At 49.8% G+C, this 24,800-nt stretch overlaps 1 protein-coding gene across 1 annotated transcript; it reads left to right on the forward strand.

Moving 5' to 3' along the window:
* Positions 1 to 1,822: 1,822 nt before the first annotated feature.
* On the forward strand, positions 1,823 to 24,625 carry TBC1D10A (TBC1 domain family member 10A). Its single transcript, XM_081339375.1, has 9 exons — positions 1,823 to 2,041; positions 13,049 to 13,148; positions 13,616 to 13,723; positions 13,826 to 13,932; positions 16,890 to 17,004; positions 17,475 to 17,540; positions 18,476 to 18,665; positions 21,583 to 21,737; positions 22,167 to 24,625. Exons 1-9 carry the CDS (start codon positions 1,836 to 1,838, stop codon positions 22,557 to 22,559), a joined length of 1,440 nt encoding a protein of 479 aa, XP_081195501.1. The 5' UTR covers positions 1,823 to 1,835; the 3' UTR covers positions 22,560 to 24,625.
* The last annotated feature ends 175 nt before the right edge of the window (positions 24,626 to 24,800 follow it).

A 24,800-nucleotide genomic window follows, 5' to 3' on the forward strand; every position in this document is an offset into this window, starting at 1 on the left:
GTGGGGTTTGGAAGCCAGCGAGGTCATCACTATGAGATTGTCATTTTGGGGATTGAAGTTGGGTTAGGTTTTAGCCATCATTACTCTCTATTTTTTATTGCGTATATTGGGTTTGGTTTTAATCTATGTGCGCTGCCTGGAGTCTCATTTGAGACACAGATTAATATTAACACAACTAATAATTAGTTATAGTTATAATTAACATAAATTAATATGATATAATAAATTGTAGGTAGCAGAGGGGTTAGAAACCTGGCTGGTTTGTGGTTTAATGTGCTGTGTAAACCATTGATCTTTTTTTTCCTTTTTTTGCCTCACTCAATACAGTAATTGAACTAATAAAGAGAAGGGTGAGGGGTGACATGATAGCAGTGTTCCAATATCTCAGGGTCTGCCCCAAAGAAGAGGGAGTCAAGCTATTCTCCAAAGCACCCGAAGGCAGGAAAAGAAGCAGCGGATGGAAACTTGTCAAGGAGAGAAGCAACCTAGAACTAATGAGAAACTTCCCGACAGAACAATTAACCAGTGGAACAACCTGCCTCCAGAAGTGGTGAATGCTCCAACACTGGAAGTTTTTAAGAAGAGACTGGACAGCCATTTGCCTGAAATGGTATAGGGTTTCCTGCCTGAGCAGGGGGTTGGACTAGATGACCTCCAAGGTCCCTTCCAACTACTACTACTACTACTACTTCTTCTTCTTCTTCTTCTTCTTCTTCTTCTTCTTCTTCTTCTTCTTCTTCTTCTTCTTCTTCTTCTTCTTCTTCTTCTTCTTCTTCTTCTTCTTCTTCTTCTTATTATTATTATTATTATTATTATTATTATTATTATTATTATTATTATTATTATTAAAGAAACTCGAATATTACACAAATCCCTTAAGGTTCCCTGCACTTTTTTTCCAGAAATGTGTGCTGTTAACACCGGAGTACATAATGCAAGGTTAATTCCGAAAACTTGATTTAATCTTGTAAGTTTGTAAGAACACGACTAATGAAATCTGCAGCCCGGATAGACGGCTGGATTCCGACGACATAAGGGGTTGCAAGCTCCCACCGACTACCTCGTAGCCTAGTGCAGACTCTGCCCGTGGAGACTTTTGTTTTTGTACCGGTTGAGCTCCGGATGGCTCTAGACCTTCGCTCCTTCCGCCGTGATGTAAAAACCTATTTATTTGAACAAGCCGGCCTGGTCTGATGGGTTTGGGGTTTTTAATATTGATTTTAATTAATTTTATAGTATCGGGCACAATATTTAATTTTTCTTAACTTTTGTATATTGTATTTTTTATATTTATTGCCCTGTACACCGCCCTGAGTCCTTCGGGAGAAGGGCGGTATAGAAATCAAATTAATAAATAATAAATAAATAATAATAATAATAAATAATAATAAATCCTGGTTAAACCCAACAGGTTGCATCCAGTTTGGGTAGGAAGCAAGCGTCTCATTAGACCTGCAATTGGGCTGGTTTGCTTTGGCTCAGCAGGCTCGGGCGACCGGGTCAATTACGGCTTGTTACCTGCGATTCCTAGCTTAGATCCCCCTAAGCCAGGGTTAAAGCCAGGCTAGTTTAGCGCCCCCTACCATCCCGGACACTTGCCGCCAACCGAGCGCAGTCCAGAAGTCCCCGAGGGGAGGGGCGGCGGAGAGCGGGCGCCATTGGCCAGCGGCCCCCGCCAGTCAGAGGATCGGCGGGGCGAGCGGCCTACGGCGCGGCGGCCGGCCGAGGCGCCGGGGCCAATGGCGGCGGCGCGGGGCGGGCGCGGCGGCGGCGGCGCGGCCAATGGGCGCGGCCGAGGGCGGGGCGCAGAGCCGAGGCGGCGGAGCGCCGACGGGATGGGGGAGCCCCGCGCCCCGCTGGCCGCCCAGGACGACGACGACGACGGCCAGGAGGAGGAGGCGGCGGGCGGCGGAGGAGGAGGCGGCGGCGAGCTGGACTCGCGGAGCTCGGCGGGCGACGCGGGCGGCGGGCGGCGCGTCGACAAGTTCGGCTTCCTGGTGGCCGCCGACGGGCAGGAGGCGGGGGACCCCCCGGAGGCGCCGTGAGTGGAGGGGGGGCGCTCTGGACACGCGCAGGGGCACTCTCGCCACCAGCAGGGCCGCTCTTGGGCGGAGGTTGGGGGGAAGCTCTGGCCGTGGGGCTCTTGTGGGCTGGAGGGGCGCTCTGGCCATGGGCAGGGGCACTCTGGCCATCAACAGGGCCGCTCTTTGGCGTGTAGCTTGAGTGGCGCTCTTGCCGTGGGCAAGGGTACTCTTGGAGGGGTTGGAGGGGAACTCTGGCCGTGGGCAGAGGCACCCTTGCCATCGAGACTACTCTTCGAGTGGGGTTGAGGAGCGCTATGGCCATGGCCAGGGGCACTCTTGACATCAACAGGGCCGCTCTTGGGTGAAGGTTGGGGGGAAACTCTGGCCGTGGGGCTCTTGTGGGCTGGACTGGAACTCTGGCCATGGGCAGGGGTACTCTTGGAAGGGTTGGACGGGTGCTCTTGCCACAGGCAGGGGCACCCTTGCCATCGAGACTGCTCTTCGAGTGGGGTTGAGGGGCGCTCTGGCCATGGGCAGGGGTACTCTTGGAGGGGCACCCTTGCCACCAGGACAGCTCTAGGGTGAAGGTGGAGGGGAACTCTGGCCATGGGCAGGGGCACTCTGGCCATCAACAGGGCCGCTCTTTGGCGTGTAGCTTGAGTGGCGCTCTTGCCGTGGGCAAGGGTACAGTTGGAGGGGCACTCTGGCCACGGGCAGGGGCACCCTTGCCATCGAGACTGCTCTTCGAGTGGGGTTGAGGAGCGCTCTGGCCATGGCCAGGGGCACTCTTGACATCAACAGGGCCGCTCTTGGGTGAAGGTTGGGGGGAAACTCTGGCCGTGGGGCTCTTGTGGGCTGGACTGGAACTCTGGCCATGGGCAGGGGTACTCTTGGAGGGGTTGGACGGGTGCTCTTGCCACGGGCAGGGGCACCCTTGCCATCGAGTGGGGTTGAGGGGCGCTCTGGCCATGGGCAGGGGTACTCTTGGAGGGGCACCCTTGCCACCAGGACAGCTCTAGGGTGAAGGTGGAGGGGCGCTCTGGCCATGGGCAGGGGCACTCTGGCCATCAACAGGGCCGCTCTTTGGCGTGTAGCTTGAGTGGCGCTCTTGCCGTGGGCAAGGGTACAGTTGGAGGGGCACTCTGGCCACGGGCAGGGGCACCCTTGCCATCGAGACTGCTCTTCGAGTGGGGTTGAGGGGCGCTCTGGCCATGGGCAGGGGTACTCTTGGAGGGGCACCCTTGCCACCAGGACTGCTCTTGGGTGAAGGTGGAGGGGCGCTCTGGCCATGGGCAGAAAGGGCCCTTGTGGGCTGGAGGGGAAACTGTCCATGGGCAGAGGCGCCCTTGCCATCCAGTGCTCTTGGGTGAAGGTTGAGGGGCGCTCTGGCCATGGGCAGGGGCACTCTCGCCACCAGGACTGCTCTTGGGTGAAGGTGGAGGGGCGCTCTGGCCATGGGGCTCTTGTGGGCTGGAGGGGAAACTCTGGCCATGGGCAGGGGTACTCTTGGAGGGGTTGGACGGGTGCTCTTGCCACGGGCAGGGGCACCCTTGCCATCGAGACTTCTCTTCGAGTGGGGTTGAGGGGCGCTCTGGACACGGGCAGGGGCACTCTCGCCACCAGGACTGCTCTTGGGTGAAGGTGGAGGGGCGCTCTGGCCATGGGGCTCTTGTGGGCTGGAGGGGAAACTCTGCCCATGGGCAGAGGCGCCCTTGCCATCGAGACTGCTCTTCGAGTGGGGTTGAGGGGCGCTCTGGCCATGGGCAGGGACACTCTCGCTTGGGAGGGGGCGGAGAGGGGCTCTTGCCATCATGGGAAGGGTTACCATTAGTAGTTTAGTGCTCTTGCCATGGGCAGGGGCACTGTTGCTAGAGACAGAGCGGGGGAGTGGGAGTCTTGCTCTGGGTAGGAGCGCTGTTGTTTTGGGGGGGGGCTGGATTAGATTTGTGTCTTGGGGGGCTCTTGCTGGGAAGGGGAGTGGCACTGGGGGGTGGAGTGAGTGGGCTTCCTGGCCCAAGCAGGCCTCTCATTAAACACGGGGGGGGGGGTTTCTTAGAGATCCGGATAGAGGTGTGGGACATGGGGCACGTTCTGCACGAGAGTCCAGAGGGCACTCTTGCCATGGACTTTGGCCCCTTTTCCCTCCTCCGTCCGGCTGGCCTCGGGGACGCCTCCGGCTTTCTCCCGCCTTCTGCTTAGCAAATCGGCTTCCAGCCTTGTGCGGCCATCTCCAACTTATTCCTGGACTTCCACCCCCGGGCTCGCTGGCTGGGGAATTCTGGGAGTTGCAAGTCCACAAGTCTTAAAATGGCCAAGGTTGCACATCCCTGGCCTAGATATAGGCTGAAGGCACTCTTCACATGCTTCAGGTTGCATTCTCTGTTCCCAAGCTTGTTGTTCCGCTGTTTCGGAGCCTGATTGAAAGCTCTTTGCTGCTTTCCCGAAATCAAGGAAATCAGGAAAGTTAGATTGCTGATATTAAACTCAACAGGTTTCCTTCTATTGTGTGAATGGGGGAATTCAGTAACCTGGTTATAAAAGCAATAACGCTAAGGCAGTCAGCGGGACTAAACCTGTCTTGGCCTTTTAGCCTTTCCAAAGTTAGTCAGTTTGTTTATCTCATTTCTAACAGCAGCTCTACTAATGTGAAACATAGTAGGTAAAAACAGTCCAGGTTTTTTTTTTAATTAAAAAACCGAAAAATAGGGGGGAAACCCCGCATCTCAACAAATAAAACACAGAAGAGAGAAAACAAAAGTTTTCCAAGATAATCAAGAAAGAAAAGTTTTAGGAAAAGCTGCATGTGTGGTCGGTCTCAACTCCATCTTTTGGGGAGGGAGAAAATGACCCTATTGCTTAGGAAGGTTTTATTTGTGTGTGTGTGTTCACTTGTATGGAGGATTATGAGACAGAACGAAAAAGTTCAGCCTTAACTGCTTGCTGATGTGTGAAACTGGTTTAAAAGTTTTTGCTTTGGGACTTTTTGCCAGCTGTGATGTTCAAGCACAGGGAGAAGATGGGCCTTAATTGCTTTCCAGCCCTTTCCTTCTAAAGAAAGAGAGCTTACTCTTGAGTAAGCGTTGCTGTAAGCCTAGTTTTTGGGCAGTACCAAAGCCAGGGCTGGCACAAAATATGCTGGGAAAACCTGGAGATGCAGGCATGGGAAATAATTAATATTCCACCGACTGACATATGTAGGGTAGGTGTGTTTTTTTTTAAAGAAGATTAATCACACGAGGAACTAGGAATACCTGTTTTGGTTGAGCCCTTGTGTGATTGTGTAAAACAGTTGTGCAGTAAATTTTCTTTCCAGCCCTTGCTCCTTTTAAAAATCGGCGCTCTGGTTTGCTTAGCTGTGTTTAATCATTCCAACACTGGAGGTTTTTAAGAAGAGACTGGACAGCCATTTGCCTGAAATGGTATAGGGTTTCCTGCCTGAGCAGGGGGTTGGACTAGATGACCTCCAAGGTCCCTTCCCACTTTATATTATTATTATTATTATTATTATTATTATTATTATTATTATTATTATTATTATTATTATTATTATTATTATTATTATTTGCGGCTTGTTGCTGGAATGGAGAATTAAGACATTCTGCTCCTTTAGGAATGCTTTCCTGCCTAATATCAGAATAAGGTGATTTTTGTCCCTCGTCTACTGTGTCTTAAGATCCGGGCGGCTTGCTATGAAAGGGAAATGTGGGGCTCTTGCGCGCCAGCTGTTATCCGAGGGTGTGTGTTTTGTTCATGCTGCTTTTCTGCGGAGGAGCTAGCTGTGATGAGAAAACAGGCCTTTCCCAGGGGTGCATGTGAAGAAAACGATTTTAAAAATCGACAGTAACTCGGTAGGCATTTTCAGGACCCGGCAAAGTTTTGTCTAGCTGGCGGATTCACTTAACAACCCTGCTACCGACAACAGCTGATCACAACTGTAGCCAGAAAGTGGGGCAAAGTTCCCTTAACAAATGTCTTGACTTAGCCACGGAAACTTTGGCCTCGGAAGGAGCCGTAAGTTGAGGACAACCCGGACGGTGTTTCTTCTGGTTTGGAAAAGATGGGTTTTCAAAAGCCCCCCACATTAAAATGCTGTTGTTTCCCACTTTTAACCTGGGCTGCTTCTCCCTTCTGACGTGTTTTGGGAAACTTTGATGACGAAGCCGCCCAGGTGCCCACAGCCAGCTTGGCTTTCCGCGGAGCCTCTCGTGCTATCACAGTTTGATTCAGGGCTGTGTGTTTTCATCCTGTCTTTGGAACTACTCCCGTCTCACCTGCTAGCAAGACAAATTCAAGTGTCCCCTTTAGTTAAATAGCCTGGAAATAAACAAACAGAAGATTAATAATAGTTTTTGCCTTGGACTGTTTGAGTGCTGACAAGGCAACAGCTCAGCTGTAATTAGAGCTGGGGTTTAAAGGCTAAACCGCTTGTGGCTGTTTTCTGCAGGATCAAGGGTGGCCAGTCTCTTCCTCAAAACACAGGTAGTCCATGACTTACCATGTTTCATTTAGTGACCATTCAAAGTTACGACAGCTCTGGAAAAAAAAGGGACTTAGAATAGTTTTCCACACCGCCCTTGCAGCATTCCCCACCCCCGCCCCGCCCCACCCCACATTCACGTGTGAACAAAATTTGGCTCCTTGGGAACTGACTCATACTTATGACGGCCGCAGTGTCTTGGCGGGGGGGGTGGTCACCGGGATCCCCGTTTCCGACAAGCGAAGTCGACGGAGAAGGCAGGTTTAATTGACAGCCGTGTTCCTAACTTAACAACTGCGGCAATAAAGGTCGTAGATAGGATGCAAAACTCGACAACGCTCTCATTTAGCGACGGAAATTTGGGGGTCAGTTTTGGCCGTTAAGTCGAGGCAATAGCATTCTAGCCCAGCTAGTTGCAAATATGGGCTTTGAAAGGCAGCACGCACAATTAGCTAGATTCTCAGTCATCCAGGTCGTGCTCGTCCCAAAGATGCTTTTTCAAGAGGCGACTGGACTTTCTCGGTCTGCAAATGACCAGCGGTCTGCAAGGAGTATAAATCCTTCCATTCTCTCCCCCCCCCCAAACCATCCAGTCAGAACTGAAGAAGCTTCTCGAATGAGAAGCGAAACACCTTCAAGAAAAAAAAAACAAAGAAACTTTGGGGGGGGAAAAAGCTGCTTTGGACCAATCGGATGAAATTGCAAAGCTGGATCCCGACGTTTCCTCCCTTGAATGGCTAATTATTTTTTTTGTTTTCAAGTTAGAAACTCAAAGGCAGGGGTCTTCAAACTTGGCCCTTTTAGGACTTGTGGACTTCAACTCCCAGAATTCCTCAGCCAGGCACACGTGTGCCTGGCTGAGGAATTCTGGGAGTTGAAGTCCACAAGTCCTAAAAGGGCCAAGTTTGAAGACCCCTGGTCAAAAGGCCTCACGGCTCTGGCCTATGCAGTGCCTGGTGGCCCAGCAATGGCTGTCTTGTGCCCAAGAGAAAAATCCAATATTCCTCCTGACCTTAATTGCTTTCATTTGCATTCCGGCGCACAGCCAGCATTTACCCCTTTCCTGTCTACCCAAGACAGACTTTTACAGCTGCTGCTTCCGGTCTCTCAACCGGAAGGGATCCCTTCCAGATGCCTGGACATCGCACTTTTGAACCACTGTTTGGCCCGATGTATTTTGTTTCCAGGAAAGACAGCGACAAAAGGGCTAGAGAGCGAGCAAAACAGAGATTAGGGACGGACAGAAGGCATTGTGGCCAAGCAGAATGCATCCTGCCTGGAGTTTGAACACGAGGCAGGATTAAGACAGAGAAAAAGAGATGGACAGCCTCGCTAACGCAGGTTTTGGCCTTGCTGGGTGGGGGGAAAAAAGTCCAGGATATTTTGTTAATTGGTGTTATAAAGTTTAAATCTTGCACCCCTCTTGAATCTGAAAGCATGTACAATAATAATAATAATAATAATAATAATAATAATAATAATAATAATAATAATAATAATAATAATAATAATAATAATAATAATAATAATATAATAATGATGATGATGTCGTCATAGAAAATGATAAAAGTTAAACTGCTCTGGGACTTCAGAATTCAAACAGACAAGCACCTGCAACATAACACCCCGGACTTAACAATTGTCGATAAGAAAGACAAATAAAGTCTGGATAGTGGACGTGGCAGTGCCTGGAGACAGCAGAATTAGACGAGAAAGAACTGGAGAAGATAACAAAATACAAAGACCTACAAATAGAAATAGAACGACTGTGGCAAAGTCAAGCAAGGGTGGTACCAATAGTCATAGGCGCCTGGGGTGCAATCCCAAAACAACTGGAGCACCACTTGGACACCATCATCGGCATTGACAAATTCGCCATTAGTCAATTGCAAAAGGCGGCCTTACTGGGAACCGCTTCCATCCTGCGACGAGATCTGTAATACCATCAAACAGCCACATCTGCCTATCCCAGGTCCTTGGGATAGGACTCGATAGGTAGACAAAAATGCCAAATCCGGTCTGAACACCTGGCTGACTGGGCGATGATCAGTAGTAATAATAATAATAATAATAATAATAATATAATAATAATAATAATAATAATAATAATAATAATAATGCTTTACTAGAAACTGCTTCCACCCTGCAACAATATATGTAAGTAGAAACCCGTTTCTCGTGAAGTTTCCAGGTCAACTCATCGCTCCCAAACGGTTGTTTATAAAAGATGCAGGACCTGGATTTTGGGCCCCTCCTTAACTGGGGCCTGGAGGCAGACCCAGCCGGAGAAATGTCACCGGCTGGACACGTGTCATTTTAATTACTGCCCTGGGATCTGTCCTTGCCACAACGCTTTTGTCAGCGCTTTGTGCAGTTTTTCATGTAAATAACGTGTTTTTAAACGGGATCTCTCAGCCGCCCGGCTTCCTGTCTTCTGCATTAGCAGCCAGGGGAAAACACACAAACAACCTTTTAAAGGATTAGGACGGTTGAGCCTCTGGGCCTGTTTGTGTGTGGGCGGGCGGGCGGGCGGGCAGAGGCTTAAAACTAAGTTATGACACCCATCTGCCTCTTTCGATGACGTTAAAGAGAGCAGAATCCATGGACGGCATGACGGTTTAGTAGCAGGAAGACACGCGTGGTTTTAAAATGGGGAAGAAGGCTCTATTTTCCAACCCTCAACTCTTTATCCAAAGAGACCGGGATCTGTTTAACCCCCTCTTTTTAAAAAACAAAGAATGTGTTATGTGGCTAGTCCAGCAGATTGCAAGAGACAGGACAAAGATTAGTGTGTCAGTCTGAGTGCTGAAGTTTTGTAGCAGAGCCAATCCATAATTACCGGCGGGCAAAACCATTAAAGTTTGCCGGATGAGAATAAGCCTTAATGTCTGGGACTCTCCGCGCATGCTAGCTTGGCCTTCATCCTACAATGGTGGCCTTTTAGCATTGGGACATAGAACATGGCATAAGAGAGTTGGAAACGACCTCGGAGCACGTTGAAATAATGAAATCGGCCAAACGCACAACGAGAGGCCAAATCCATTTGAAGCGCAGGCAGTCCTCAGCCGAGCCCCAAAGTTTTTACGTCGTACGGGGAGAAATTTGTCCGGGGGAGTTCACTCCACTTGGCGACTTTTCTCGCCACGTTTAAGTCACTTTTTTTTTCAGGGCTTTTTTCCGAGGAACTTGGGTCACGGAACAAACTGGACTTCCCGCATTATCTCAGCAGCTGAATAATCCCCCCAATAGAATTGGGCAGATTTGGCTTAAGAAGCGGCACCGCTCTTGGAAGGCTAGGTTGATGCTCAGATGGCAAGCTAAGGCCACCGAATGCCAGCTTAACCGCGCAGGTTCTAGGGTTGAATGGACTTCCCCCACCCACCCACCCACCCCGTTTCCTCTTTTTTCAAGCTGAGGCTGTGAGGATGGCTTCTCCCCTTAAACCACCTCTGCGAAAACCGGTGGGGCCAAATCCTGACCTCGTTTGCCACCCAGGGCGCTGTGAAATGTGAGCCGGCCGAGGAGAAGGCTCGGATCTGGCTTTTTCGCAGCTCCGGGCCGCCGGGATGGGAACCCGGCCAGCGAAACAAGAAAAGCCGTCCCAGCCAAAACGGAGGGGGGGGGCAACCCCACCGGAGTCAAACTCACTGCGTCTTCGTTTCGGTGGGAAATTAAATGGCTTCTTGGGAGTTCTCCAAGTTCCAGGATCTCTTTTGTCTTGCTTCTGTCCAGGGGTATCAATTGATTTTTTTTCCCCACCTCTTTCAAGGCTAGGGTTTCATTGCGTTAACGGCAATTTGGCAGAGTTTCCTTCGAGAAAGCCTCCCTAAACACACACACCCTCTTTGCCCCAGCCTGGCGTCGCCTTCCTGTAAGCATATTTACCAAGAATTTATTTATTAGGTATTTGCCTCGTCCTGCGCTTGTCCCGCTCACACACGTGTTACTGTGGTTTTACTGGGTTTATATAACATTCCCCGGCAATTCCCTTTGCCCAAACCCCAGAACCGTCCCAATTACGTCCAGCCACAAGCAGACTGACATTATGCTCCATTAGAGGCAGTCCCCCCCTTTGTGACCGTTCACTTTTAACGACTTTTCAAACTTACGACGGACCTAAGGCGGGACTACTTACCGACCTGGATTTGAAGTTCCCGCGCTTGCCCCCCTCTCCTTCTGCAGTCTCGTGACCAAACCTCGGGTGCTGCTGTATACACGGCACACACGTATGGCAGTTTGCGGCATCCCGTGGTCACGTGACCACGTTTTTCAACGGGTTTTTTTGCCAGGTTTTTTTTTTGAGCGGGGGGTGGCGAAACAAGTGCCCATAGCGAACCACGTACCAAGCACAGCATTTGATTTGCTTAACTGTTTGCATCCACTGTATTTGTCTAATACTCGCTGCAAAAAAAAAAGTCATAAAATCGGTTCGGTCACACGATCAGCCCATTTTACAGCCCTCACAACTTACAACCAGCTCCTTTATAGTGATAAAGGGATATAGGTTATATAGGTATAGGGCTTCCTGCCTGAGCAGGGGGTTGGACTAGATGACCTCCAAGGTCCCTTCCAACATTGTTATTATTATTATATAACTTTTATTCATTAAACATGAAACTCGGTCAACTGAACACTCAAATTGACTGGCACTAATGGTTGACACGGGTTGCTGCCAGCATCCTAGGTATCAACCAGGATGATGATGATGACGATCACGATCATGATTATTATCACCATTAGTCTTTGGAACAAGTCAAGGACAACTTCTGTTCTGTAGGAAGGGGAGATTTCAGATGCATTGAATAAATTGCTCCGCTTTCCTCCGTAACCGTGGCGACAAATTTGGCTCTTTGCCGGTCGGTTGACTACCTCTCCCAGAAGCCCTCACTTTGGGCCACTCTGGCTAGAAGACTCGGTGGTCCAACAACAAGGCTGCACTTTCCTCCAGCTGACCCCTCGGTCCGCTTCTATAAGCCTCCTGTGTAACTTCTCCATTTAGGCTCCGGATGGCTTTGAGGCTTTGGGTGGGGTAAGGAGATGAGTCAGATCGTGATGTCCGTTTTCCATCAGCAGGAATTGCCGGGACTGAAGGGCGATTCCACCGGTTGGGCCAAAACCAAATCCATGTTTCGAAAGCCCCAGACTTCGACGCTGCTCCCAACGGGGCAGGGTTGGAGCAGGATAAAACTCCCTTGTTTACCGCTCGGGTATCAGTTTCGATTTGTACCGTAGCCTGTCCAGGAACTGTTCCCCCCCTGCCCCCCCAACCCCCCAGGAGCCCCTGAATTGGAAAACGACATCCTAATACTGGCCGCACCCTCGATCAGGAACGGGCCCAAGGCAGAAATCTATGGAATGCATACCCCTGGCTGCCTCGGACTTATTTTGGTCTGGTTTGGCAGCATTCTTGCCTTTTAAGATTTGTATCTCCTTTTTTGGCAATATTTGGGAAGAGGGGGAAAAACAAGCAAACAACAAAAAAACACCTGGGCTGGTTCTGTTTGAAGGCAACCTTGCTGGGTGGGCAAGATTGCTTGGCGCTGAGCGGTTTCAGAACTTCTGCCCCATAAATTCCTTGGCAGATCCCTGTCCTGGTAACCCTAAAGCAGGGGTCCCCAACCCCCGGTCCGTGGACCAGTATCGGGCCGCGACATCATTATTATTATTATTATTATTATTATTATTATTATTATTATTATTATTATTATTATTATTATTATTTGTATACCGCCCTTCTCCCGAAGGACTCAGCGCGGTGAACAGGGCAGTACATGTTGAAAGACAAAATACAAAAATTAAAAGAGATTAAACAAAATGCCCACAACTCTTTCAATAAGTTAAAACACATTAAAAATATGTTAAAACACATTAATAAAACCCAACCCCAGCAACCGGTCCGCAGAAACAAACAAAACCCCATCCGTGGGATGCAGGCAGCACACAAAACCACGCGCTCTCCGGTCTGTGGAAAAACCTTTCTCCACGGAACCGGTGCTTGGTGCCCAAAAAGTTGGGGGCCTCTGCCCTAAATTAAGACTTTTAACAGGACCGTTGAAATTCGGAGGTGTTCCATTGGTTACATCCTGGCATGATGGTTTTATAAAACGTGTGTGTGTGTGTGTGCATGTGCGTGATTTTGAGTTTAAGAAAATCAAATTAGTTGGCTTGAGTATCTGCTGCAGTATTAGGTTGGTTATATGTGAAGAGGTGCAGGCTCTTAGTGATGGCTTGTGATATTTGGGCTAGAGATACGTCCACCATCATTTTCTTGATGAAATTGCAGGCCTAAAAAAAATAAATCAGTTCAAGGCTGAATTCGTCAAATCCCGTTGATGCCCTTCGCATGTCACCTAATGGTGTGAACCCCCTACTCCCCCAGTAGGTTTTTGCATATGGGTGAACCTAGCCCCTTGCAACGTCTTCAACAAGCTATGTTTAACTCTATCCTGGCTTAGCATAATGGACACCCCCCCCCCTACACACACAGCCCAGTCTCTTGAGGGAGGCTGCGTTCAAAGCATAACTTTTTGTCGTAATTGTGCCCCAGGCTGGAGGAGGTGCCACTGGATGTGTTGAGGCAACGGGAGTCAAAATGGCTGGACATGCTGAACAACTGGGACAAGTGGATGGCGAAGAAACACAAAAAGGTAAGTTTTATTTATTATTTTTTTTAATCCCATTTATATCCGAAGACTCAGGGTGGTCCCATCGGCACCTTCCTTCTCTCTCCTCTGCGTGCCTGATTCGCTTCTCATGAGTCGTCGGCCTTGCTCTGTCTCGGGGTTGGCCAGCCTAGGCAGCTTTAAGACTTGTGGACTTTCAACTCCCAGAATTCCCCAGCTCGATCAGGCGCGGGTGTTTTTTGGGGGGAAGGATCATCTCAGACTATTGGAAATTTGCAACTCAATCCCACATGCTTCCTTTCATATCTTCTTTCGTGCATCGCTTCCTAATAAGCCTCTTTCTTTTTAAGAAAGGAAGAGGGTCGTTAAGAGAATCGGGGAAAATGTGACGCTGATTTTGCTTTTTACCTTTTTTTAAAAAAAAACACGGTTTTTTTGCATTTCTGTGTTTTGGCCTGGCATCTCACCCGCCACTCTTCTCTCCTTTTCAGATCCGGCTGAGATGCCAAAAGGGCATCCCGCCTTCGCTGCGTGGCCGGGCCTGGCAGTACCTCTCCGGGGGCAAAGTCAAGCTGGAACAGAACGCCGGCAAGTTTGAGGTAAGATGCTTCGGCGAACGAAAGAAGAAGAAGGGGAAACTCACATTTCCAGCCTGTAAACGAAATAAGCAGATAAAAGGAGGGGCTTGTTTTGCTTCGCAGGAGCTGGACGTGGCTGCGGGGGAGCCCAAATGGCTGGATGTGATTGAGCGAGACCTGCACCGTCAGTTTCCATTCCACGAGATGTTTGCTGCTCGAGGAGGCCACGGGTAAGGGGCTGTGCCCACCCCCTGCCTTTTCTTTAAGACAGCACTCCTTTCCATGCGAGCATCGTGGCCTGCGCCAGAGGCCGCAGGCTGTGGCTGGACCTAGAATTTTTCTGCCCACCTGGCGGGCATCTGTTAAAGCTGCAACGGAGTCTGGCATAGTGTGGCAAACATAGAGCTTGCTTCCTTCCTTCCTTCCTTCCTTCCTTCCTTCCTTCCTTCCTTCCTTCCTTCCCCCTTTCTCAGGCTCCCCTTTACCTACCTTCCTTCCTTCCTTTTTTCCCCTTTCTCATGCTCATCTTTTCCTTCCTTCCTTCCTTCCTTCCTTCCTTCCTTCCCCCTTTCTCAGGCTCCCCTTTACCTACCTTCCTTCCTTCCTTTTTTCCCCTTTCTCATGCTCATCTTTTCCTTCCTTCCTTCCTTCCTTCCTTCCTTCCTTCCTTCCTTCCTTCCTTCCTTCCTTCCTTCCTTCTTTTTCCCTTTCTTATGCCCATCTTTTCCTTCCTTCCCTTCCTGTTGCTTGCTTTATTTTCCTTCCTTCCTTCCTTCCTTCCTTCCTTCCTTCCTTCCTTCCTTCCCCCTTTCTCAGGCTCCCCTTTACCTACCTACGTACCTTCCTTCCTTCTTTTTCCCATTCTCATCTTTTCCTTCCTTCCTTCCCTCCTTCCTTCCTTCCTTCCTTCCTTCCTTCCTTCCTTCCTTCCTTCCTTCCTTCCTTCCTTCCTTCCTTCCTTCCTTCCCCCTTTCTCAGGCTCCCCTTTACCTTCCTACGTACCTTCCTTCCTTCTTTTTCCCTTTCTTATGTTCATCTTTTTCTTCCTTCCCTCCCTCCCTCCCTCCCTCCCTCCCTAGTTCGAGTCCTCTAACACGGGGGCAGTTCAGGACAGATAAAAGGGCGATGGCTTTGCCCAGCTTATAATCGGGGAATGGAAATGGCAAGCTAAGCATTTGGAAAGCAGCTTATGCAAATTGATGGCTGTTCAACCTGTCGGGGGGTTTATTAATCTCCTTTCCAAGACTGGAGGCACCAAGTCTTTTAGCGTCAGTCTTAGAAACCCAGGTGAAGGCGGGCAATTGTGTTCCCAGTGCCTTGGTTCAAATTGCTGCTTAACAGAATAACAGCGTTGGAAGGGACCTTGGAGGTCATCTAGTCCAACTCCTTGCTCAAGACCCTATCACCCCACAGAAATGGCTGTCCAGGTGTTTTTTTTAAAAAAAATCTCTGTTATTGGAGCACCCACAACTTCTGGAGGCAAGCTGTTCCTCTGGTTAATTGTTCTCACTGTCAGGAAATTCCTCCTTAGTTCCAGGTTGCTTCTCTCCTTGATTGGTTTCCATCCGTTGCTTCTTCTCCTGCCTTCGGGTGCTCTGGAGAATAGCTTGACTCCCTCTTCTTTGGGGCAGCCCCTGAGATACTGGAAAGCTCCTATCATGTCTCCCCTGGTCCTTCTCTTCGTTAAACTAGACACACCCAATTCCAGCAACCGTTCCTTGTATGTTTTAGCCTCCAGTCCCCCAATCATCTTTGTTGCTCTTCTCCGCACTCTTTCTAGAGTCTCAACATCTTTTTTACATCGTGGTGACCAAAACTGGATGCAGGATTCCAAGTGTGGCCTTACCAAGGCCTTGTAAAGTGGTATTAACATTTCACGTGATCTTGATTCTCTCCCTCTGTTAATGCAGCCTAGGTCTGCACTGGCTTTGCGGACTCAAATTGTTATCCCTTCCCTTCTGTTTTCTTCTTGTTTGCCTGTTCCGGATTTTAGATTTGTTTACATTGTGTGTTTGTCATTACACGGTTTTCTTTGGGGGGGGGTTCCCTTCTTCTTTTTGAATCCTTGCGTGTTTATGCAGTCCCCCCTGTCTAAGCTGGGCAACCTTGGAAACCGGTAGATAGATAGATAGATAGATAGATAGATAGATAGATAGATAGATAGATAGATAGATAGATAGATAGATAATAGATAGATAGATAGATAGATAGATAGATAGATAGATAGATAGATAGATGATAGATAGATAGATAGATGATAGATAGATAGATAAATAGATAGATAGATAGATAGATAGATAGATAGATAGATGATAGATGATAGATGATAGATGATAGATAGATAGATAGATAGATAGATAGATAGATAGATGATAGATAGATAGATAGATAGATGATAGATGATAGATAGATAGATAGATAGATAGATAGATAGATAGATGATAGATGATAGATGATAGATAGATAGATAGATAGATAGATAGATAGATAGATAGATAGATAGATAGATAGATAGATAGATAAAATGAACAGGGATGGAAACCCGTGTTCAGGCATGTGCAGACCCATGAAATTGTTGAACTGCTTGGGAATCAAATGTGATGTGGAACATTTGATCCTGCAGTTCCGTAATTTGATTCCCACGGACGGACGCCCTCGTTTCCCGATGCCTTCTGAGCCGGGCTTTGTGTAGCTCTGATCAAAGCTCCTTTTGTAAGAGGAAATCTTTGAGACGGGCCAGACTGGAAGACGGGCTGACACCCCCCCCCCTCCCAGTTTTGTGGATGGAATGGGGCGCCTCCTTTAAAGGCTGGAAATTTGCGGGCGCCGCTGCAAGGCTCGAACCCAGAACCTCCCAAGCCGGCTTAGCGCACTCGTGAGGCCACACGTGGAATAGGGCATCCAGTTCTGGTCGCCACGATACAGAAGTTGTGAATTCTCCATCGCTGGAGGCTTTCAAGAAGAGACTGGACAGACACTGGACTGGGATAGTATAAGGTCTCCTGCCTTGAGCAGGGGGCTAGGCTAGATGACCTCTGAGGTCCCTTCCAGGCCTGTGATTCCATGTTCCTCTGGCTGCACCAACATCCTGGTGTACAGTCTGAGCTTGTAAACACTTGAGCTGCTCCTGCCTGATATTTCCCTTCAACAATTTCCTTTTTTTTTCCTTTTTTCTCCCCTGCTACAGGCAACAAGATCTATTCCGGGTCCTGAAAGCTTACACTCTGTACCGGCCGGAGGAAGGCTATTGCCAGGCGCAGGCGCCGATCGCAGCGGTGCTGCTGATGCACATGCCCGCCGAGGTGTGCGGGCGTTCCTCTTACCGACGCTCCCTCCCTCCCTCCCGTGTCTTCTTCCTCTGGAGGCGGCCGGCCCCTTCCTGTCGCTCTCCAGGACTGCTGCTTCCTCCGGCTTGGCTAATCTGTAGTCATATCCAGTCCATATTACAAGCAGAGAGTAAAAATACCCAGGACTGGATTTCCTGCTGTAAAAATAAAAGCTGGTGGAGTGGGTGTCCTGCTGGAGCAGGGGGTTGGACTAGAAGACCTTCAAGGTTCCTTCCAACTTTATTGTCCCGTCCTCTCCCCTCCCCTCCCCCCTCTTTCCTTCCTCTTCTCCTCTCCATTTCCTTCTTCCTCTCCCCTCCCCTCTCTTTCTTTCCTCCTCCCCTCCCCTCTCGTACTGTCTTTCCTTCCCCCCCCCCTTCCCAACTGCAAACTCAGTCCTATCCAGCTAATAATATATATTTTTTTGCCTCTTTCTCTCTCTTCAGCAAGCTTTCTGGTGCCTTGTGCAAATATGTGAGAAATATCTTCCTGGCTATTACAGCGAGAAGCTGGTGAGTGTTTCCTCCAGGCCAGGGGTCTCCAAACTCGGCAGCTTTTAGACTTGTGGACTTCAACTCCCAGAATTCTCCGCCAACAAGTCCCCAAGTCTTAAAAGTTGCCAAGTTTGGAGACGACCCCCACCCCTCCTGCTTTAGACCCTGATGGAGATCTGCTGTCATGGTGGTTTCAGGAGAGTGAGGAAAGAATGCGGCCCCAAGGAAGAAGGAGCAGGGGAGGGGTGTCATAGTCCCTTAGAAAAGAAAGACCCTCAACTCCATTTGCAGGGAAAGGTATAGTTTCACTAAAAGCCTAGTGGATTGCAGTGTAGCAAAGCCAGAACTGTAGTTCGTGCATCAGAATTTCCCGGCTAACTTTCCCCATCCTCTCCTGGCCCCTTATTGTCCAATTTTTGTTGTTGTTACTTGCGAAGTCGTGTCCGACCCATCGTGACCCCATGGACCTTTTGCTACTGTCCATGGGGTTTTCAGGGCAAAGATACTGGAGTGGCTTTCCATTTCCTTCTCCAGCGGATCAGGTTTTGTCAGAACTCTCTGCTATGACCTGTTCGTCTTGGGTGGCCCTGCAGGGCATAGCTCATAGCTTCGTTGAGTTACGCAAGCCCCTTCGCCGCGACAAGGCAGTAATCCATGAAGGGGATTGTCCAATTATATTTGAGTAAATTGGCGGGTTTTGGTGTGGGTTTTTTTTGTTTTTTTTTTTTTGCAACGGCCTTGCTTTTTTCTCCCAGGGTAACGACCTTGAGGCTTTGCCCCTGACAGGCACGCTTCATTAGTTTCGCTTTCCCCTTCCCCTCCGGCTCAGTTCATGGCAGGCTGTCGGCGGTGGTGGGCGAATGCGAACGTGGTGGACCAGCGGCTGAGGCAGAGCCAGCCCCCCCTCCTCCCTCCCCCCCCCGCTCAGATCTCCTCTCTCTCCTCCCCCGCAGGAGGCCATCCAGTTGGATGGGGAGATCCTCTTCTCTCTGCTGCAGAGAGTCTCCCCGCTGGCTTACAAGCATCTCGGCAAGCAGAAGATCGACCCCATCTTGTACATGACGGAGTGGTTCATGTGCGCCTTCTCCAGAACCCTGCCCTGGAGCTCTGTGCTGCGGGTCTGGGATATGTTCTTCTGCGAAGGTACAGGGCGTGCTCCGTCGGGGGTAGCGGCTGGCCTTTGTGTGTGTGTGTGTGTGTGTGTGTGTGTGTGTGTGTGTGTATGGACCCACGCTGGCCACATTTGGGAGACATTTCTGGTGGAGATTGCTTCTCGCCATTCCGCAGTGGAGTCCTGGCATCTGGAAGCCCATAACAAGACCAAGCAAGTGGGATTGTTTCTTGGAGGAATAATCAATACTTCCAGATATCCCAGGAACCTTTCCATCAGGATATCCGGCAGTCCTCGACTTAAAACGGCCCTGTTTGAAATTATGGTGGTGCCGAAAAAAGACCTTGCTCTTCTGGCTATCTCAGCCTCCTCGCGTGATCCATCTCAGCCTCCTCGCGTGATCCAAATTCAGAAGCTTGGCAGCTGGCATGGACGTAGGACCGTTGGCGGTGTCTTGCGGTCATGGGGTCATTCTGATGAGCAAAGTCAATGGGGAAGCTGAACAGCCGTGTTACTCACTTTTTTTTATTGAAAAGTTTTAAAATACATTTTATCTTTAACAATCCCCCCCTCCCCCTCCCCAACCTATCCCTCCCTACCCCTCCCCCCCCTTTCCCCCCTCCCCCCCCCCCCGACTTCCCAGAGCTAAGTACAGGGTATAAAAACAAAGAACAATCATAAACATCCATATGCTACCAACAATAAATTCTTAAATCTATCACTCTCTAGCTCATATAAAATAACTACAAGCAATATTAATATTACATATAAAAAGAAAGAAAAAAGAAAAAAAAGAAAGGAAGACTTATTCAAATGCTAAGTGAAACTTTTTAGTCCCATATTTCTTCTGAATATATTCAATCCATTTTTCCCACTCCATAATATAAAAAGTGTTACTCACTTTTAACAATGGCAGCAACCGACCTAACCCAGGGGTCTTCAAACCTGGCCACTTTTAAGGCTTGCGGACTTCAGCTCCCAGGATTCCTCAGCCAGCCTCTAGGAATTCTGGGAGTTGAAGTCCGCAAGCCTCAAAAGTGGCCAGGTTTGAAGAGCCCTGACTTAACCACTGCGGCAAGGAAAGCGGCAAAATGGGGCAGAACTCGCTGAACATCTGAATCCTTTAGCAAGGTAAACGTGGGGCTTGATTGTGGTTATACGTTGAGAACCACTTTAGTTGAAATCTTGGTTCCAGTCGGCTCTTGACCCGTTCATCTCAACCATCCAGTGGGTTGTGGCTTTGCCTTTCTTTGCGGCAGTGCTGGGTTTTTCTGCCTCTGCCCTGTGGCTTTCCCCTCTGCCCAGCTGTTCACACAGAGGCAAACATCCCTGGGACTCGCAGATCTAGGTCAGCAAAGCCGTCATGAAGTTGATGCTGTTCCAACTTGAGCGGCAAGCAGGAAGTTTGGGGCCGTTGGCTTCATGTCATCTGGCTGCCCCCTGGTGACCGGCTTTGTAGTTGCAGTTTTAAACAGAATAAAGAGAGCTGGAAGAGAGCTTGGAGGTCATCTAGTCCAACCCCCTGCTCAGCCAGGAGACCCTAAATCATTTCAGACAAATGGTTGTCCAGTCTCTTCTGAAAAACTTCCAGCAATGGAGCACCCGCAACTTCTGGTGGCAAGCCGTTCCATCGGATAATGGTCCTCAGTGTTAGGAACTTCATTAATAATATTAATAATAATAATAAATAATAATAATAATTAATAATAATAATAATAATAATAATAATAATAATAATAATAAGAAGAAGAAGAAGAAGAAGAAGAAGAAGAAGAAGAAGAAGAAGAAGAAGAAGAAGAAGAAGTTGGAAGGGACCTTGGAGGTCATCTAGTCCAACCCCCTGCTCAGGCAGGAAACGCTATACCATTTCAGACAAATGGCTGTCCAATCTCTTCTTAAAATCTTCTGTTGTTGGAGCACCCACAGCTTCTGGAGGCAGGTTGTTCCACTGGTTAATTCTTCTCACTGTCAGGAAATTTCTCCTTAGTTCTAGGTTGCTTCTCTCTTTGGTCACTTTCCATCCGTTGCTTCTTGTCCTGCCTTCTGGAGCTTTGGAGAATAGGTTGACACCCCCCCCTCTTCTTTTGATCCCGAAATGCCCAGCCGGAGGGTCTGTAGTCCGTGTGATTCTCATCATAACTTCGAGCAGTCATTAAACGGCCGGTCGTAAGTCCGACAACTCCCTGTAGTAATTTGTATGGCAGCTTGCTGGGTCCTGGCCACAGCCCTGTGAGGCACCCCAGGATGGTTCCAGACCAACTTTTTTCCCCCCCCTAGATTTGGTCCCCCAGCGCTCTTAGCTCAAAACGTAATTCCGTTTTTTCCGATCGCGTTTCACTTTGAGGGTTTGAGGTTGCTACAGCTCTGGAGCTGTTCTTCTGGGGGACGTTGTACAGGTGGTCCCTAATGTACGACCATCACCGAGCAGTCACAATTGTAGTCATAAGTCAAGGCACCCATCCATTTTCCCCCGTGGGCCATTTTTGCCAGGAACTAGAAGTAAACGTTGGAAACAGGCAAAAATCAATCAATCAATCACAAATTGCAGTCACCTGACTTTGGATTGCTGCAAACAGCAGTAAAGGTGAGCCAGTTGCCAAGAATGCAGGTAAGCCCTTGAGTCACAGTGACAGTTGCACCCAAAGCCTCTGTGGTTGAGTGAGTTTTACGGCCTTTCTTGCCAGATGCTTAAGTGAATCTGGCTTCCCCATTGACTTTGCTTGTCAGGAGGTCGCAAAAAGGGGACCTGGGACGCTGCGACCGTCATAAATACGAGCGCTGCAAGCGCTGCGACGGTCATCAGCCTGAAAAAAAACAGTCCCTTTTTTTCCCAGTGCCGTTGTAACTTTGAACCGTCACTAGGTGAACTGTCGTTAAGTCGAGGACTGGCTGGTAAAGGGATTGGGTGTAAACACTGCCTTCTCTTTCCCCCCCCCCCTCTTCCGGCAGGCGTCAAGATCATCTTCCGCGTGGGTCTCGTGCTTCTGAAGTACACCCTGGGTTCTTCGGAGAAGCTGCGAACCTGCCAAGGGCAGTACGAGACGATGGAGCAGCTGAGAGCCCTGAACCCCAAAATCATGCAGGAAGCTTTCCTCGTGCAAGAGGTAAATCCGCTTTGTCTGCCTTCCGCGGAGGCAAATGGCGGATGCAAAAAGCCAGAGAGTTGAAAAGTACCCCGGGCGGTCCTCGGCCTACGACCGCAATTGACCCCCCCCCAAATGTCTGTTGTTAAGTGGGCTAACTTAAGTCTTCGTAAAAGAAAACAACAATAAATGCATAGGTACAGAAGACATAAGGGCACCTGCCTTGAGCAGGGGGTTTGACTAGAAGACCTCCGAGGTCCCTTCCAGCCTTAGGATTCTTTCGATTCTACATCCGTAGAAGAATGGGGAGCTGGACAGATTTTGGGAAGGCAGAAGGAAGCTTGGGACGAACAGGTTATTTATAGGCTGGCGTCAGCGCTTCTGGAGTCTTGTCCACGTTTGGAGAAACACCTGGATGCCCCCCCCACCCTGTTCTTTTGTCCCTCCTAGGTCATAGAGTTGCCCGTGACGGAGCGCCACATCGAGCGGGAGCACCTGATCCAGCTGAAGAAGTGGAAGGAGACCCACGGAGAGCTGCAATGCAAGTCTCCCCCCCGTTTCCACGGCGCCAAGGCTATCAGGGACTCGGAGCCGTACCCCCACAAAGCCTTGGAGCCCTCTCCTTCCATCATCCTGCCCCCCGGTGCCGCCCTGCCCCCCAAGGGCCGCAAGAACAAGTTGCGGAAGGGCACCCCCAAAGGGCCCGCCGCCATGGGCAACCAAGCCAACGGCCCCATCCCCGAAGAAAACGGATCTCAGACTTTGCTGGAGCCCGACTCTTTCCTTCTCCACCAGTCCAAGGAGAGCCTTAGTTCCCGGGAGAGCGAGGACACCTATCTGTAGGGGTGGGGATTGCACTTTCCAGATCACAGACACACACACACAAACACCCCTCCCCTCCCTCCCAGGCCACAGACCAGACTGTACCAGTTGAGACCACCCCCTCGATAGGAAAATGGCTAGCTGGGTTTGTAAAGGAGGGGAGGGAGATTCCTCGGAGGGCAGGTGGGTAAGTATCGGGCCTTCCGACGGGCCAAAGGAAGCGTCCCGTAGGGCACCCCTGGTTGCAAAGGGCTAGGAGCGGCCCTGCTACCCTTGGCTACGGTGGGGGGGGGTGGCATTTTTGAGGCTGGGAGGCCCTGAAGTCCACCCTCTTCCCCGTTTGCTTCGGCGGGGAAGTTTGATTGGCCAGAATCACCCAGGGATAGAAACATAGGAAAGGTATATGGCTACCTGCAGAGCACAAAATTAGAGGGGCGGTTTGGCACAGGAACCCGTTTTCCGATAGGAATAAATGGAGGCCTCCCCTTCACTCTGACCTCTCTCTCTCTCTCTCTCTCGGCGGGCCGGAGTGCAACAGCGCCTTGATTTCTTCCCAGGCTGCGGCCGTGCAATCGCCTCGGCCCTCAAGTCTCACATTCCACCCTTGATGGGAGAAGCTGCCGATCGGGCTTTTCTCTCTCTCTCTCTCTCTCTCTCTCTCTCTCTCTCTCTCTCTCTCTCTCTCTCTCTCTCTCTCTCTCTCTCTCTCTCTCTCTCTCTCTCTCTCTCTCTCTCTCTCTCTCTCTCTCTCTCTCTCTCCCCCTCCCTCCCTCTCTCTCTCTCTCTCTCTCTCTCTCTCTCTCTCTCTCTCTCTCTCTCTCTCTCTCAGATGCTACCTCTCTCTCGGCCCTCGCGTAAGCTGGCGATCTCCAGAACCCTAAGCCTACAGCCGGCTCCGTTGCACCAAGCCTGCGATGGGCACTGTAGTCCCCTCTGGGCCTCCGTTTTCTCCTGCTAGGGTTCTCCGGACGAACGATCCCCTCGGTTGCCCAAGGAGGGGGCTCTTAAAGTTGAGCCGTTGAGCCAGCGGCGTTAAGATGGGGACCCGCTAAGGCCCTGCGTTCCGTCTTAACGCGTAGGGCGACTTTGACTTGGGCTGCTCTGTCCTTCCTCTAATCCGCCATTTCCTTCTAAGCAGAAACGGACTGTCCGAGGCACGAACGCTTCTCCTCAGGCTGCTAAAAGTCAAGAGAGCTAAAAAGGAACGCCCATCCTGCTTAGCCACGCTGTCTTGACCAAATTCCAAATATGCTGGACGGACCAGAAAATGCTGAATTTCTTCTCTCCCCCCCACCCCTCCCACCGATTCTTGGACCAGAAGGAACGCTGGCCAAAAATCTGATTATTTGTATGATTTCCTCCCCCCCCCCCAAAGTGGTTTGGATGCCGGTCTCTCTTCTTGCATTCCAGCGCTGTGGTTTGTTGGTTTTTTCTTTAAAACAACAACAACAACAACACTCCATTTCCAGGACACTAAAATCCCCCTCCCTTTTTTTTCTTTTTTTTTCCTTTCCCCACCTGCCTTTCGTCAAATTGGTGACGAACTTGAGTTGGTTCTTTTGTTTCGTTTTGGCCAACATCCACGAAGTTAAAACTGAGCTGCTGCTCGAAGTGGCCAGGACGTTAAGGCGCCTCCCTAAAAATGAGGGGTTCAGACATGCAAAATAGTGAGACCCCCTCCCCCATCTGATATCTGTAGCCTGTTGCTTTCCGTCTTTCCTTTCCCAGGCGACAGTAAACGAGACACTTTAATGTTGGCGGGAAGCAAATTTGGGCTGATGGGAACCTCTGTGGTTTATTAAGGAGGTGCAGGAAGAGATTCCTCCCCCCTCCCACTTGCCCCCTCCCCTTTTGTGGCATAAACTTGGTTTGTTGGGGTGGGGGTACCTTTTTTTTTTCTTCCCCTTGGCGGAAACAAAAGTGTATATTTGGGGAAGAGTGTGGAACAGGGATGCTAGTCTCTCGTTTCCTTCTCCTGCACCAGATTATGGCTGACCGGTGGGATTCTTGCGTGCGGATTTTTTTAAAAAGGAAATCAATTGCTGAAACTGTTTTGTACAAGAGGCGAAATAAACCCGAATTATGTACATTCTGTGTGCGATTTGACTGGTTTGGCGGAAGGGGTGGGTGGAAAGGGGTGTCTTGGGGGAGCCCCAAACGAGGAGGGGGGCCTGATAGCCCCTTTTCCAACCGATGGGTGTTATTAAAGAGGCTTACGTTTTGGGGTGCTGCCGCTGACTTCCTCAGATGCAATTCACGGTC

The sequence above is a fragment of the Vipera berus genome (genome assembly GCF_964194415.1).
Source record: "Vipera berus genome assembly, chromosome: 14".
Taxonomy (NCBI): Eukaryota; Metazoa; Chordata; class Lepidosauria; order Squamata; family Viperidae; genus Vipera; species Vipera berus.

Bases quoted from the DNA above. Each gene is read 5' to 3' on its own strand.
- TBC1D10A (XM_081339375.1), top strand. From the start codon at position 1,836: ATGGGGGAGCCCCGCGCCCCGCTGGCCGCCCAGGACGACGACGACGAC. The intron at 17,005-17,474 runs GTGTGCGGGCGT...CTCTCTCTTCAG, and splicing joins TGATGCACATGCCCGCCGAG to CAAGCTTTCTGGTGCCTTGT. The intron at 21,738-22,166 runs GTAAATCCGCTT...TGTCCCTCCTAG, and splicing joins AAGCTTTCCTCGTGCAAGAG to GTCATAGAGTTGCCCGTGAC.